Below are 16,869 nucleotides of genomic sequence, written 5' to 3'. Positions count from 1 at the left end.
CCAGAAAATGAATATCCTCATGAGCTCAACTTTCCAACACGTGAAGTAGATGCTCCAAACCTCTCTAGTTTTACTGCTACTTCAAAGGAGGAGAAGCATCGCTCCTTATTTTGCATTAAATGTGGGTTGTTGGGAATAACTTTTTGAAGAAATTACATGTTCTTGGAAGTAAATGTAATAATTCACTTTAGGTGACAAGTTAGAAGTAGCATTGATGTTATCTAGAGCTGTTGCAGATGATTTAAGATGATTTAAGTATCACTATATCTATCCTTAAAGATGGAGATTGGGAAGTTGTCTACCCCAGAAGAAAAGGAGGTGGGGTGTGGGAATGCAAACTAAACACAGAGAAATTATTTGTCAGAAAAACATGTCTGACAGAAGTGGAAAAGATGATGATGATGATAAATCTAGTTAAATATCACAGTATCAAGGGTTTACAGGAAAAAAAAGGAAACAGAAGACTTGCATTTCGCCTAGAAACAGACTAGCAAGAAACATACACCTCTGTTGAAGTGTGTGGAATTTGCATGTGCAGTGGGGTAGCAAACATACAATAACAGAATTAAGTAAGCAAGTAAAAAGGAATGCAAGTATTCCTAGTCTTTAAGATAATCCATCTGCCTGAAACAACTTATTTTAGCAAGATGTAAAGAAATAAGCAAAGAAATTATGTCTGAAGGCTTCCTTCAGTACTTTTCCAGCTAGGTCTAAGCACTGTGTCATCCGAGGCGCTAACAGAATTTAACACTTCTTCCATCCTGGCTATATACATTTCTCCTTCATAATTAAGATTCAGTTATCTGTTACAATAACCTGAAGGTCTGAACAACTGAATGTTGACCATAATATCCCAAACTGGCTTATCAAGACAAATGCAAGATAATTACAGGTAATTAATTCTCAAGCCTCTTCTAATTCTGGATTGATAAATGAATTACTCGTGTGTTTAATGATCTCACTTTGCTTTTTGGAACACAGAGGGTCATGTTGCAGTGAGTACCTTGTTACTTAGCTCAGTATTAATTTGCATGACCTCCTTACTTCCACAATGTTGTCCTCTTCATTTAAATAACCATCTTATTGCATTCAGTGAGAACTGCTGAGAATCATGTTTGCATCAATGTCTATCAATGCCAGTTGTATCTGGAGGAGGACTTGTGAGTGGCAAGGGCTGGGGACATCATAAAAGAAACTAGTAAAAGCCCCCAGATTTGCTGAAGACTAGGAGAATGGTATGGGTTTCTTTGTTTTTTGCTTCTCAAGATATTCCAATTACTGAGTGTTCAGGACTTGAGTATTTTTGAGTGCATGCCAAGTTTCAGCAAAGCCTAAGGTTTAATGAGCCAACATATTGAAATACTAACCTTCCTTTCAATACATGAAAACACACCTGGAGGCAAAAATGGTATAGTGCTGTGTTGTTTCTTCCTTTTATACCTGTCTTACTGAAGTTCTCTGGCTTGGGCTTCAGCTTCGCGCTTCTCAAGCAAAACATTTTCTGATCTGAACTCTGCCATCTTTCAAGGGTGTCACAGAAGGAGATGACTTCCTCTCACCCATGCTAAGTGAAAAGGCTAATATTTTAAACTTTGTTCTTAGAGAAAAATATTATTAAGTTATTATTCTTAGAGCTTGGACACATTATAATACTACCATGGATCGCAGGTTATGCTTGATGAAAAATAAGTTATTTCATGAAAAAGAAGTTTTATATGCAGTTTTATTATATCCTGAGGAGAAATTTCAATGATATGATTTGAAATAATATGCTGGTAGTTCAGTAAATGTAAAGGGGAAAAAACTTAGTGCTTTACCCACAAAATAACTATAATTTAGTGCTTTATCTTTCAAGGTTTTTTTTTTTTTGCTGATACTATTAAAATGCAGGCTTACAAGATCTCCAGCAGTAAGGAAGAAATAGCTGCATTAAACCCAAAAAGTCAACTATTGCTTTTCAACGAAATGGAGAGCTACTGGTGTTTTTTCAGAGCAATAAAACTAAATACTACCTTTTCTATTCTCTGCACAAGTTGCCTATTTTTGAGACAAGCTTCAAATGTGTTTAAGCGCCAAGGAATCACAAGCTGTGTCTCAGCTTTCAAGGGGAGCATGAATATCCCATGATGCTTTTGACATGTGCCAGAAAAACAACAACAACAAAAAACTTAGGATATATAATAACTAGCCTCCTGCCAGAAAAGAAAGGTTCAGAAATTTCAGAGACTAACATAAAACTAGGAAAGTGATATACTTTGTCTTGTGTGGTTTTTGGCATAGACAGATTCATGATTCTTGATCATTAAGCTTCTGGGTAGAGACACTTGCTCCAGAATTTGGAGTTTACAGTTTGGAAGAGTGAAGATAACTGCTGAAATCAAACACACCTGCACACTGGCAGGTTAGAAGGCATCTTTCATCTCTGCTTTATAAAGCAGAAGGTGGGAAGAAGAAAGGAACTTACAGACACTTTGCCAATCTGAACTGGTTTTGGACAGGCTTTGTTTCTTATGTCTTTTTCATCCAAAAACTTGAAATTATGAGGTTTTTGTCTTGCTTCATGCATAGCTTCCTGTCAGTAGTAAGAGACATCTCAGAAGGAGCATAGGCCAACTCTTAGTTAGGTTCCAGCAGGATTCAGTACACACAACCTAGTTAAGACTCCTAGGTAAGATGGGCTGCTGCATTTTAAAACACAACATTGTCTCCTATGTACAGCAGAGTGACTCTGGGATGCTACCCTAGGAGGCCACACAATCCTAATGGCTGAGAGGGAAGATGCAGATGTTCCTACAAACATTGTACAAGGACGTTTTTTTTTCAGACTAAAAAAACTTTTGCATTTGGAAAGAAATTTTGAGCAGACAGACAGTAATGCAAATTGATTAAACTATTTTGTTCATAAGGAGATGTGAATAACAAATAAGCCTGTAGATATGAAAATGGACTTCATGGCTTTCTCCTCAAAATTGCATGGACTGTTGACAAACACTGAAAAAAAATTAAGCCATGTATGTACTGAAACACTGTTCTGCAGCAAATACCAACTTTTTGCAGATGCAGTGCTCACACAACCTCACATGACCTTTTATACTGCAATAGAAGTAACATGGGTTGCTCTAGCCAGCAGAGAGAAAGTGGGTGTGGATGGTATTATTCAGAGCAGCCTTACTAAAAGATGTGCCAACTCCTGAACATGGACATCACCCTTCACAACTTCGCCAACCATTTATTCCCTGCCAATTTGAAGGCACATTGTTTTCTGGATTGGTTTTATCCGTGCTCAGAGTGAAATGCAAGAAACAAAGTATTTTTTACTTCATGCTGGCTGTGAAAATTCACGCCTAATATAGGGAAATGAAGAAACAGCATCTGATGAGTGTTTTCTGAAGTGTTACATAAGAACAAAAACCAACAATTAAAGAGGAAAATATCTTCTTGTTCTGTTAATCGGTCCTTACTTATGTTTTTCCTCCCTTTCTCCCTTAGATTCTATAGGGTAATAACTTGGATTTCAAATGTTAATTCATGATTTTTACTTTATTCATAATTAAAGAAGATTGGGTGAGGAAAGGAAAGGAAATGACATTTGGTTTTTCAGTTTAATAAAGAAGCCAAGAAGAGTGTGGAAGTCCTTCCCACATTATCCCCTCAAAAAAGTTCTAAGTTTACCTCTTTTAAAGTCTTAAATCAGTCTAATGAACTCCAAGAAAAAGTTTTTAAAGGGTACAGAACCCCAGTAACAGAGCACAGTCTGCTGGCATGGGATAAAAGGGTGCACATGCTATCTCCCTTCCTGCATTAACTCCCAACAGTAGTTATCCTAGAGTTTAATCCACATATAATGAGAATGTTAAGTCCTAAACTTTTAAACCACTTACACCATGGAAGCATCCGGACTGCTGCATCTCTCAAAACAAAACAAAAATGCTAATGACTGTGCTACATGGTAAGGTCCTAGCACCATGTGTCTGTAACTGCTTGAGTTATTGGCTCAGGGGAGATAAAAGCAACTGGGGACTTCTCTTCATGTCTATAGGTTACTCTTACCATTATATTGCAATAGCACATTGACTTCACTAGCTGCAAAGTGTCTTGAATGATAACTAGGGACTGGCATGTTGCAGGGAGCCTTTAAAAAACTGAGAAAATAATGGTTTTGTTGAGCTTCCTTATGCTTGGTATTAGGCTATTTCCTTGAACCTTGGCCACCCTAATTCCAGCTTCCATTTCTTGCTGTGGTTGGCTTTCAAATAATGACAGAATATGAAGAACTTCTTTCATGTCCTTACCTGTCCTCCTGAGGGAAGGGGGGGGGGGGGGGGGGGGGAGGAGGAAGCATGTAAATGTCTCCCAGCAGTGATGAAAACAATTTTAACTTTTTGTCCCTTAATTACACATCTTCATGTATCCATTTATGCCATGTGGGGTTTTATCTCCTTCAGTTTACGACATCTGACCTTGACCATTTTGTTATGGTCAGTGTGGACTGAGGAAGACAAATTGCAATGAAGTTTAAAAGTCATTAGCTGGATGAACTTAACGTTAAGAAAAAACACAGTTGTTGTTAGATTGACATCTAATCAGAGTACCTTCAGTATTAATGCCAATATAATGCAAGATGTAAAGTGATCCCTCCTACTCTCCAAGATCTGAGCATAACTAGCCCCCCAAAATTAGATTGTTTTTGCTGTGTTACTTAGGTAGATAAGAAGCCCCGCAGAAGACATAAATATTCACTTAATTTCACATTGAACTCTACCTGTCAGCTGTGCAGCAGTCCAGTGGGTAAGGATGCAGTCCGACGTCCATGTATTTATCACATGATAAGACATGGCATGTGGGCTGCATGCAGATAATAGATTTATAAGCTCAGCTGTTGCCAGGCTCTTATAAATTGGCAAATTAATTGATACGTTTGAAGTCTGAAGTGTGTCATTTATAACGCAGCAGAGTTGCAGGCCCCTGTCTCACCAGGTGTTTCTTCTCCGCTGTAGCAAGGGAATGTTTCTTGTGCCCTTCCACAACTGTCACAAGGCAGACTCATCCCAAAAGCTTTCTGGCTCTGAACAACCAGGGGTACACTTAGTTTCAAACTCCTAATTTCCCTCCTTTCTTTAATTACAAGTCAGTCTGCACTTGGGACATATTACCTTATCAGTAAATATGTACTTCAACTCAAATTGTATGAGATTTATTTCTAAATGCCTTGGTGTCTAAATCAGTCTTACAGGCAGTGATTATATAGCATGGAAAGAAAACATCAGGCAAAATTCCTACCTGATGTGACTTACACTTGAAGCTGGCATAAACCACAGAATAAACCAGCCCCACATATTGACATTATTCTTGAGTTTATTACTACCTAAAGAATTTACTACTGCCTTTTTTTCTTTTTTTTTTTTTTCCTATTTTTGAGTCAGAGGTTCGTTTTTAAAGTGTTTGGATCTGATTAACTATTTTCTTTAATAAAATTGAGAGACACTATTGAACTAAATGAATGTGAAATGAAGTACCTGATGAACAGGTATCTGTTTCTTTTCACAGATCAGAGTACTTGTAATGAAGATTCAACAACCAGAATTAAAAAAAAAAATAATCAGAAGATATTCTTTGAGAAGAAAGGAATCAACACCAAAGGCAATATGAAAGTTTTTGTAAGTGGGTATCTGTAAGTAACTTTGCAAATTAAACATTGGACTCAAGCTTAAGGACGTAGAGGACTTCTTAATCCCTTGTCACTGCATCATGTGCTAAAGGCTTCAGCATATCCCATTCAGTTTCTGTGCAAGTACTTATGTCCCTTTGTCTGTTCTATATGTAGTTTCTGAACATAGTTTCTCCAGCTTCATTAGTTCTGTATCACCTAGCACAACCCTGGCTTGCTGCCTTGGTTCTGGATGTCAGGGGTACTGAAATCTGTTACCTTTTCACTCTGGAGCTGGAGAGATCATGTTGGCAGTGGATGGTGTAGCTCCCATGTCAGCCATGAATTTGTGCTGGATTGATCACTATTTACAGAAAATTTTCTCCTCCAGTTTCTGTTTTCCTGTTGGAGTTCAGGGACTCCAGAAGAAAGGGATGGAACATTGTCTTTGCTTTTCAGAAAAGCAACCCTTTCAACTTTTTCAACTCTTTCAACTCTTTTTCAGAAGGTGCTCAGGGCATTTAACAAATACCAATGGACAATGAGGCAGGGTTTTCATTTGGCTGCTGCCAACAAGAGAGTTGCTTCTGTCTAGGGACCTTTTCTGTATGTCCTATAATGACCATATGCCCTTATCAGGCATCATACCCTGACATGGTGGCCACGGTACTTGGAAGAGTTAAGTGTCTTTCTTCATTGATTTCAAATTACATTGGTTATCTGTTTCTTAGGGAATTACAAAAATAAAAATAAAAAAAATCTAGCTCCTGCCTGTATAACTTCTCTGCAACTGGATTATTGTAGAGGTTCAAGATACTTGAACCTATTAAATACAGCTTTGTACAGTCCTCGTGTTTATGCTTACCTTAGTGTTACCTAGCCTCTTTGTAAGCATTAGTTGGCATACACTGTGCAAGGTTATGTACTCTCTTATTCTGTAAAAGTGGGATTTGACCCCATGGAAAATATACTGACAAATCAAAACTTATAATCGGTTTAAAGTTCAAGGGTGCAGCCAAATCCTGAGCCAGTGTAATTTGACCTAGATCCACACAAGTAAGTAGAGCTGTACTGAACCACATAAACAAAACTGTCCCACTGTGGTTACCTTCATACTGTGGGAATGATATGGAAACACTCAAAGCCTCATGAAGACTGTGGTTTGCTGCATTCTACAAATAATAGTGATTTAACACCCATGATGGTGATAAACTCTCTCCTTTGAGTTGAAGTAACATACACCTGATTACTCCTATGCCACTATAGAAGAGAATGCTAAAATACTGTTCCTACTACTTGTCCTAAAATCTAAGTTCATCATTCATTTACTCCTGGTACCGTCAGTAGCATCCTTCCCTCTTCCCTCCAGTCAGCTCCAGGTCCATTTAGGCATCTGTGTGTTGCAACTTCTAACCCTGCATTAGTATCATTACAGCAGTTTTCAGAAAAAGTTCAGGTTTCATCTTAGGTAGCTAATGCTCCAAGATCATTCTTTCAAACTTTTAGAACCAAAGCAACCTTCAGCTTCTACACCTCTTAGAGGATTTCCCCAAACTGGCCATTCTCTCCCCAGGATGCCTCTATTTATGAGTAACAAGGCTTATGAAATCTAAGCAACTTTTCAACTCTCACAGATTACTGGAGATACAGAAGAGCAAAAACTTGCTAAAAGAAAACTGTGTGTAGCTCTGAATAGCCATTTCTGGATATTGCAACCAGCTGTTCCAAGAATAATTCCAAGGTTAATGAAACAGCTCTAAGACCCAGAAATAACAGATTAAGGGAAAGTCTCCACTATCGCTTTCATTAGCAGAAATACAAAGTTGTCAATGCATATGTTACCAATATTATTTCTTTTTTGATTTGCACCTATGTGACTGATCTCATATCTGTCCTATAAGGAGTCCAAATTAAATATTTTAACTGTTATTCTAAATTTCTTTCAAGTTGACTCTGCAATTCTGAGCACCTGATTGTTATCTGTACCAGTTATTGATAAATAATGCAATTTACCTTCTTGTTTCTTTGTAGCTGCCATCACTGTACCTTAAGAAAGACATTACCAATTTAGGCTTTGTGCAGTAATAGTAACTTAGTCATGTATTTTGTTTTTATATCTTACCCAGCCCTGTAATAAATAGCTGTTCATTTATGCAGTGGAAAGTCATTCTGGAGCTACAAGGCAGCATCAACTAGGGCACCATTCCTGGTCTTTTTCAAGAGGGTCTTTTCCCATCTATCAACCTATGCCTGAATTGATTGCAAGCACACTGGATAGCAGAAATAGATTCAGAGTTACAGCAACCGACTGTTAGGAAGACTCCAGTTAATTCGTGTAAAGGCTATCTGAATATTATTCATGTCTCAGTCACTTGATTTCAAATTGATTTTTATGCATGAAAGGCAGAAATTACAGCATATGTTGCAAAGACATTTGGAAAAATTGTTTTTGCTGTTAAAGAAGAATTAGTTTCCATTCTTAATCATGTCACAACTTCTGATACAACAAGCTTGGAAGATACAGCATTCAGCCCCATCTTAGCTCAGACTTCAAGGCAAAAATATTGACATGATCCTCTCCTCCTTTACAAGGCCAGTGTTACACTTAATACATTACTGTTCATAAACAGCATGAGATCCTTTGGGGAAGTCACCATTAACTGCAAAGACACAATATGCCCTGGGGAAATGGTCCTCCTTGCTAAACAGATGATGGCATTGTTCCACTGTAACTTTCTTAAATGATAAACCGGAATTTAAAACTCTGTTGTTCGTTCATTACACGGGAAAAAGGAAAAAAAAATAAAAATAAAAAAAAAAAGGAAAGCGTTCCAGTATGGCTTGTACGCTTAGCACAAGAAGAGCTTCTATTAACATATCAATAATCTGTTTGTGTAACGTGCTTGGAGCAGAGCAAAATGCACCTGCGAGGAGCAAGGGACTGGGCTGCACCTTGTGGGAGTCGGCTCCCGCCCGCTGCCGAGTGCCAACGGGGGAACCGCACCACGGCATCCGCGCACCCCGCTTAGTCCCCGGCTCCTCTCAGTCCCCGGCTCCGCTCCCCGCCTCCCGCTCCCCGCCGGGCCTCCCTCCATTCATCCCTCCCTCTCCCTGCCGCCACCAGGGGTTCGCCATTTTGGGGGCCGCCGGGTCAGGGGTCCGCCATGTTGCGGGCCGCCAGGCCGGGGGGCAGTCATAACGGGGTGCCGCGCACTCACCATGGCGCTGTCCAGGGTAGCAGCCCGGCTCTGCCGGCCCGGCCGCCGCCGCGCCCCCGCTATAAGGTACCGCCTCCGGCTCCGCCGTGCCCGCCTCCCATCCCGGGGCCATGGGCCTGCCCCGGGGAAGGAGGGAGCGGGAGGGCAAGGCCAGCCGCTGAGGGGGAAGGGGACGAAGGCGGCAGGGAGCCCTCGGCCAGCTGCGGGTTTTGTTCCGAGTGCAAACAAAGCATTACATCTCCTATAAAAAACATTTATTCAGACTATCGAAGCTTACCGAAAATGCCCTTCTTCTTTCCCCCTGTGTTTAATAAAGCAGACTTTGGTGTGTGAAATAAAAACAATCTTTCTTACAATAATAGCATTCTCCATTTTGCTTTTAAAGTGAAAATTTGTCAAAAATTACATGCCAAAAGTGGCAAAGCTGTCCCAGTGCTCCCCTCTCAGTTCCAGCTGCTCAGGGTTTGCTCGACCAGAGCTCAGAGAACAGACTGTGCCTGTGCTGGTGGCATGAGCAGTGGAAATGAGCCAAGGGGACCAGGTGTGGCACAGAACAGGTAAAGCCTTGAGTTGGCAGTGTGCCCAGGTGGCCAAGAAGGCCAACGGCATCCTGGCTTGTGTCAGGAATAGTGTAGCCAGCAGGACCAGGGAGGTGATCGTCCCCTTGTATTCTGCTCTGGTGAGGCCACACCTCGAGCACTGTGTTCAGTTTTGGGCCCCTCAATACAGGAAGGACATCGAGGCCCTGGAGCATGTCCAGAGAAGGGCTACAAAGCTGGTGAAGGGCCTGGAACACAAGTCCTGTGAGGAGCGGCTGAGGGAACTGGGGTTGTTCAGTCTGGAGAAGAGGAGGCTCAGGGAAGACCTTATTGCTCTCTACAACTACCTGAAAGGAAGTTGTGGGGAGCTGAGGGTCAGCCTCTTCTCACAGTAACTAGTGATAGGACTAGAGGGAATGGCCTCAAGTTGCACCGGGGGTGGTTTAGGTTGGAAATGAGGAGACATTTCTTCTCCCAAAGAGTAGTCAGGCTTTGGACTGTGTTGCCAGGGAAGTGGTAGAGTCACCATCCCTGGGGGTGTTTAAGGAAAGGTTGGACGTGGTGCTTAGGGACATGGTTTAGTGGGTGATGGTGGCCGTACAGCGATGGTTGGACCAGATGATCTTGAAGGTCTTTGCCAACCTTAATGATTCTCTAATTCTAAACTAAAGTGTACTTGATGTATATAGACTATATTTGTGCAAAAGGTAGCACTGATGTTGTAAACCTCAGGTTTTTCCTGGTGGCTTCCTTGTTCATGTACTACTTTACATCTTGCATTTTCTTGGATCTAGACACAGAGATGCTCCAAACGTGTTGAGAAAGTCTGCTATCCCAGTGCTGCTTGCCTGCCTAGCAATGATGTGCCAGAAGCCTCACATGAAAGCATGTCCTCATATAACTTCTAGCCCATTTTTTGCAGACACAAGTTTGTTTGCACTTCCAAATTCCGGTGTGTTAGTCTGTACTGAACTGCTATAATTCCTGAGGTTGATCTGCTGGCCTTTCCTCTCATTAATGTTCTTGATCAGTTATTCATTTGATTCTTTCGATGTTACTATAGAACATCTTGAAATACTGAAAAGAAGTGCTTTTTGATATCAATTCTGTCCCCCAGAGAAGTTGCTATCTAAGCAGAAAGTTGTCCTCTTTGAAATTAGTATTTAGGTGCTGTAGAGCAATGAGCAGTTCAGAAGATGACTGGCAGAGAATCATGGTAATGACTCAATAAATTTGAATACTTCTTTATTGACCAAACAGGCTGGATTCAGTGTGTCAAGCCACATCCAGCCCTAATGATGGTAATACAAAACATTTTTTCTTTATTCCCACTTTTCTTTGTCTAAAACAGAAAGCAAATGGATGTTCAGGTTTGGTAAAGACGATCCATTCCTAATCTCTTGAGCTTCTTGTAACTGAAACATCATAATAATATCAATATAATTTATATCTATAGTAGCAACCTGTTTTGTTTGTTTGTTTGTTTTAAATCACAACAATTATTTCTCCAATGAAGTCACAAATAGGGAGCAGACAGGATTTTGATGGCATTTAGAAGAATGTGTAATAGTACTATGGATATTTTAATAACTATCTAATGTGTGTGCTGAATTTGGAGACTTAAGGGCTGTGTCAGGATTTGGATTCATCTGTTTAGTATGGAGGGTGATGCTGCACATTTTGTTGGATCCCAGGCACTGAGCACAGCAGACTTCTGCCAGGCATGTTAGCTTTGAGTGGTTGTTGAACATTATGTTCTGCTGAGAGGAAAGGCAGAAAAATAAGTCAACATGTGGAGAACCAGAATTGCTTAGTTTCAGCTGAAATTCCTCAGAAACAGGGAGAATAAGTAGAAGCAATTTAAGCAGCACTTCACTCTGGGACAATGCACACAACAGATGGTGAAATACCACAGGGCATTAGCTTGAGTCCTGCTGGTGCATGGATTGCTGCAGATTTGACCTTATCACAAACTACCGAAGAATGGTTGAGGTGGGAAGGGGCCTTGGAAGATCATCTGGTCCAACTCCTCTGCTCAAGCAGAGTCACCTAGAGCCAGTTACCCAGGGCTGTGTCCAGCCAGGCTTTGAATTTGTCTGGGAAAGAAAAGTGAACTCTGACATGTCTCCCATTGCTGATCACTGCTCTTGCTCACGATCTCCTCCAAAACTTGGAATTTAAATTCAGGACTTGCCTGTTCCACAAAATTGTCTTCTCAGTAGTATCTGTACAACTCACTGGCTAAATATGTCTTCTTTTCCTGAGAAGCTAACTGGAATGAAAGAGGTTCACTTCCTTATATTGTCAGTTTGTTATTGTTGTTGTTGTTGTTCTATTTTTTTAAATTATTTTATTATTTTTTCTAATTTTATTAACACGGGGCAATGGTTACATACCTAAAGATCTCAATTCTGCTACTGATGTTATGGGGAGTTACAAGGTTAATGTGATAGACTTTTGTTAACTCTCAGTGAATGCTTAAGATCTGTTGGTAATAAAGCTGCATTGAATCAAATCTGAGCAATCACTCTAAAGCTAACGTTTTGTAATTTCTTTGTATAATGTCATTTTCTGTGCTTTTAATTTTGAAACTATAGCTGTTGTAATATGACTGTAAATATAAAACTAAACGTTGTATTAAATTTCCAGCTTTGGGCATGTAAAATAAAAAAACTAAGCCACAGTAAACTTGTGGCTGCAGAAAATACTAATTTGAGCGATTGTGTAGCAGTGCTGATTTTGTAGTATTATGTTTTATCACCCCCTTTCGGCGCAAAGGGATACTTGCAGGTATTTACTCAAACGCTTTGCTAAAGCTGAAATGCAATTGCAACGCATCCAGGAAAAGTCCTTGGCTGCACTCACAGTTTACATAGTTTAGTTATGTAGTTTGGCATTTTATAAATTTCTGTAAATAGAATATTCTCATCCCTCTTATCATATTCATATTAATAGTCCATTTTGATCATTTAAATCAGCCAAGAACTGGGTGAAGATTGATGGACCTGAACCAAAATTGAGGCTAAATACAAAAGACCATATTTAGATGCTCTGTCCATTGTCTACGTGTCTCATGTGAGGAGTCTGATGGTGGTAACTTTCTGTGAGTTGTGACTGGAACTGAATTATTTCTCCTGCATGTGCTAGCATTTAGCATTATGGTAATGTATAGAGGTCCCAGTTTGGGACTGTGGTCTTGCTGTGTTGAGACCTACTCTAGAAGGCAGGTCCTTCCTCAAAGAGCTTACAACATAAAGCATCATGTTATCAAGGATAATCACCACCAGGGAAAGGAGTGGATGCAAGCTCGTCTGTACTCCTTCCCTGGGAAATAGTAATGTATTAATTCCAAAAGAGAGGCAGTGGGGGGAAGGTCGTCAAGTGTAGGCAGAATAGAAGAAAGGGATACATTTTGCACCTTCTGCATGAACTATCATTACTTGGCCAGCTTCTTGAGTATTAGCAGTTGGCAGTCAAACTTGTTTTGGCAACAGTACTTGGCATGGTTGCCAGTTACTTTCAAAGATATTGTATGTGCCAAGACAAGGATTAAAAAATTAGGACATGGCTGAACAAAAACTGCCTCAATTACTTTAATTTGCTCTTCTTGTGCACACTCATTTTAATAAGTCTTATTTACATTTATAGCCTTTGGCAAGACTCCCGCTTCATCAATGCACTGTGTATGATAATAAACAAAAAGGAGGCCATGGATGATGCAAGGGTGTTAAAAACGAGAAAAGATAATCTTGTTAAAGTGGTTGAAATTCCTTTGGAGGACTAGAATACACTGCTTATATAACACAATTTCCATGTGATTATGGGTAGATCGTTTAAATATTTTTTCTACAGCTAGTCAAAGATTTTATTCTTCCTTCTGCTGTTGCCTTAGGGTAATTGAATGTAGATTTGTCAAAGTGCTGAGCTCTTGCAGCAGCAACTGACATCAGTGAAAGTTCTGCTGTGCTACACAGTTATGAATCTGTGCTACAAATACATTAAACACAAGAGAAGCGTTACATTTTCCCCATGCACCAGCTGGAAAGGAAACCAAAAGGGGCAGGTTCAAAAGCAGTTGATAGTTCGAAAAGGTGTTTCAGCCTCAGTCCTCTCCCTGGCTCATGGAGGATTAAAACATCCCTCCCCTGTTTTGCTACACAAACATGACCACCAGTTAACTGACTGCTGTGAAACAACTGGTTAGTCTAGATGCATCAGCTCTCACACCCTTTCAATAAGGCTTGTGCCTTCAGAATCTTGATTACTCTTCGCTGCTACCGGTCTTTAGCTCTCTTATTTGCAATATTGCATGTCGTTGCTGCTCTGTGAAATCACGTCAAATACTCCTGCTTTGGCCTGCCCCATGGTCTGGTGTACTAATTAGCAGAAGCCCTCTAAGAGGCCTTCTCATCAGTCTTGTGCTACAGTCCCTTTGCTGCATGATGACCTTGACCAACCTTTTTTTTCTAACCCACAAAACATACATCAATGCATAGATGGTCATGTACACTGACAGAAAAGATATAAGTTTGATCAGTGTTGAGCGTCATAGGAAAAAGTATTGAATATAGAATATTGATAGTGTGCAGTGACCGAATGTTGAAAGGTGATGGATAAAAGACGATAATGACTTTAATAAGTCATAAAACTCATTATCAATGATTTTTTTCCATCCTCTTCAGGGAACAGATGAGCCACATTCAATTCTGCAACTCCATATTGCACATACACAGGTAAGAAACTAGGTAGATCAAGCTTAGGTTTGCATAAACGACCTTATTTCTCAAACTTCAGAAATTAGAAACTTCAGTGGTTAGAAAAACTCATTGGTCCAACACTTTCTTTTAATATACTTTCTTGCATTTCACAGACTTCTGAAACAAACAAACAATATCCATATTGTAGCTCACTTATCCCAAATGCATCATCATTGGTATTGATACAAATTTCTGGCACATTAACATATGAACTGATACAGAATCATAGAATAATTTAGGTTGGAAAAGAGCTCTAAAATCATGTAGTCCAACCTTTAACCTAGTATAGACAAGTCCACCATTAAACCATGTTACTACGTTCCATATCTACACATTTCTTGAAGACCTCCAGGTACGGTGACTCAACCACTTCCCTGGGCAGCCAATGCCAATTCTGCACAACCCTTTTAGTAAAGAAATTTCTCCTAATATCCAACCTAAACTTCCCGTGGTACAACTTGAGGCCATTTCCCCTCATCTTATCATTTGCTGCTTGAGATTGAATTTAACTTGAATTTAACTGCTTCAACAATTATGCTACGGAGTCTTTTTTATGTGCTTGTTGTCTGTGCTGATGGCAATTTCAGTACTGCATCCATACTGCTCTCCAGCAATCCCAGGCCACTGAGACCAGAGGGAGTGTAGAACATGGAAGACTTGCTGTCAGTAAAGGAGGACCATATTAGGGAGCACTTCAACAAACTGGATATACGTAGGTCCGTGGGGCCTGATAGGTTGTACCCGTGAGTGCTGAGAGAGCTGGGTGATGTCATTGTGAGGCAATTCTTAGTTACCTTTGAAATGTACTGGTGACTGGGAGTGATTCATTAAGACTGGAAGAGAGCATATGTCACTCCTATCTTCAGGAAGGAAGACCTGGAGAAGTACAGGCCAGGCAGTCTTATCTCAAACCTTGGGAAGGTGATGGAGAAAATCTTTGTGGAAGTGTCTCCACATACATGAAGGACAAGATGATCGTGAGTAGTTAGCATGGATTTAAGAACAGAGAATCATACCTAATCGACCTGATAGCCTTCTACAATGAGGTGGTTAGCCCAGTGGATGAGAGGAGAGTGGTATCCTGGGCTGCATTAGGTAGAACATTGCTGGTAGGTCAGGGGAGGTAATCCTGCTCAGCTAACCCTGTGGTTAGGACATCTGTGTACTGGGTGAGAAACCTTGTTGAAGTTAAGCAGAAGGTGAAATGCTTCAGCTTCAATCATGATATTCTGAAAATTTTTGGATTGTATGTTTGCCTCAGATTTAAGCCAGTTATGATTCATGAAGCTCATTTGTTCGATTTACTTCATTTGCTTTGTGGGATAAAAAAAGTTTTTAAGTACTTCACTTTTTTTTTTTTTACAAGAAATGTAACAGCTGCTAGGTTGGACATTTCTCTCCTTTTGATGGTTATTGTTCAACCTGAAAAGTCTTGTGGTTGGGAAGCTTTTCTGATGTTCATGTCAAAATTTCCCTTTCTATTTCTATAAGAGAATTAAATTTCTTGTAGTATAATTTGAGAGCATTTAATTAACAGAAGATAGGTGATTTAGAATGGTTAGTATGAGCAACCAAAATCTGGTATCTGCTTTGGCTTTTGAGCTAGTTCTTTTAAACTATTTAAAAGCATTTACCATTTCGAGATGCCTTAAATTCATGCCCAAAGACGCATCAAATTTAAATTTTACATTCTGAAGAAACACACACTTAAACAAATAAAATTAAGGATTTCCAAACTGAACATATGTTGATTAAAAGACCCTCTTCCTGTGCAGTGTAATATGAGAAATTTAGTTGCTTCCTGTTTTCATTTTTATTGTGTAATATACTGCCTTGGATGGTATCATTGTTATATGTATTTATCACTCCAAAATGACTTCATTCCAAAATAGTTTTCCAAGATAATTTTTTCTTCAGTTATGGGTGCTGAGTGGTTCTGTGATGTGGTTTGGGGATGTGAATTAATTAACTACTATTACTAAACCAGTTTGGAACTGTAGGATAATGTAGATAAAATTTTTGAATAGACCCCAAATATGACAGCTACTTTACAGGAACATGGCAGTTCCATACCCAGAGAACTTACTCTCTGTGAAAACTAAAAAATTAGAGAAACACAACACTGTAGCTAGGAGGGAACTTATTTATTTTTCAAAATCTAATACAGTAGTATCTGTTATTGCTTTGCTGTTTGTTTGCAATACAGAAGAAACCTTGCATAAGTATGCATGTAACAACTGCTTAGGTTAGTATTAGAGTGACATTTAAAGATGTGGAGGCATTGATAAAGTACAAAGTTATTGAGAAATATCAGAAAAGGTGTTTAAAGTGGAATTAAACTTGCAAGACATGATGAGTGGGTTAGGCAGAGTATTAAACAGGGCTTGGAATGTTACGAGAGTAAGTCTGAAACGAGAAGATGGAACTCTGGTCTGATTTGGTGAAGTGACAGCAAATTTCAGAATGTGAATGGAGGATTGCATGTGCAGGTAATTTTAGGTTATAGGTTTCCTGAAAGGAGGAGGCACATGACATACTCAATGAGCAGGAAAAGCAAGAACTTTAGCTTCGCTTAAAAGGGGAGATTTTAAAATCAACCATGTAAGAAACACAAAGGATAAATGGATTAGCCTTCTTTGACATCTCACTGCAATGGTGACATCTTCATGGGCAATCACAGCTCTGCTCTTGCGGATTTAAGCACACAT

The 16,869-nt window shown here is 39.7% G+C and overlaps 1 protein-coding gene across 1 annotated transcript in view; it reads right to left on the bottom strand.

Annotated features, from left to right (window-relative positions):
- Positions 1 to 9,046, bottom strand: part of ELOVL2 (ELOVL fatty acid elongase 2) — a 48,932-nt gene extending 39,886 nt beyond the window's left edge. The window contains exon 1 of the mRNA XM_013190493.3: positions 8,866 to 9,046. Within this exon, the coding sequence (XP_013045947.1) occupies positions 8,866 to 8,868 (3 nt within the window). The 5' untranslated portion in view covers positions 8,869 to 9,046. The remainder of the gene's footprint in view (positions 1 to 8,865) is intronic.
- Between the last annotated feature and the right edge of the window lie 7,823 nt (positions 9,047 to 16,869).

Source organism: Anser cygnoides, chromosome 2 (genome assembly GCF_040182565.1).
Source record: "Anser cygnoides isolate HZ-2024a breed goose chromosome 2, Taihu_goose_T2T_genome, whole genome shotgun sequence".
Classification (NCBI taxonomy): Eukaryota; Metazoa; Chordata; class Aves; order Anseriformes; family Anatidae; genus Anser; species Anser cygnoides.
This window is presented reverse-complemented; position numbering and strand designations above follow the sequence as displayed.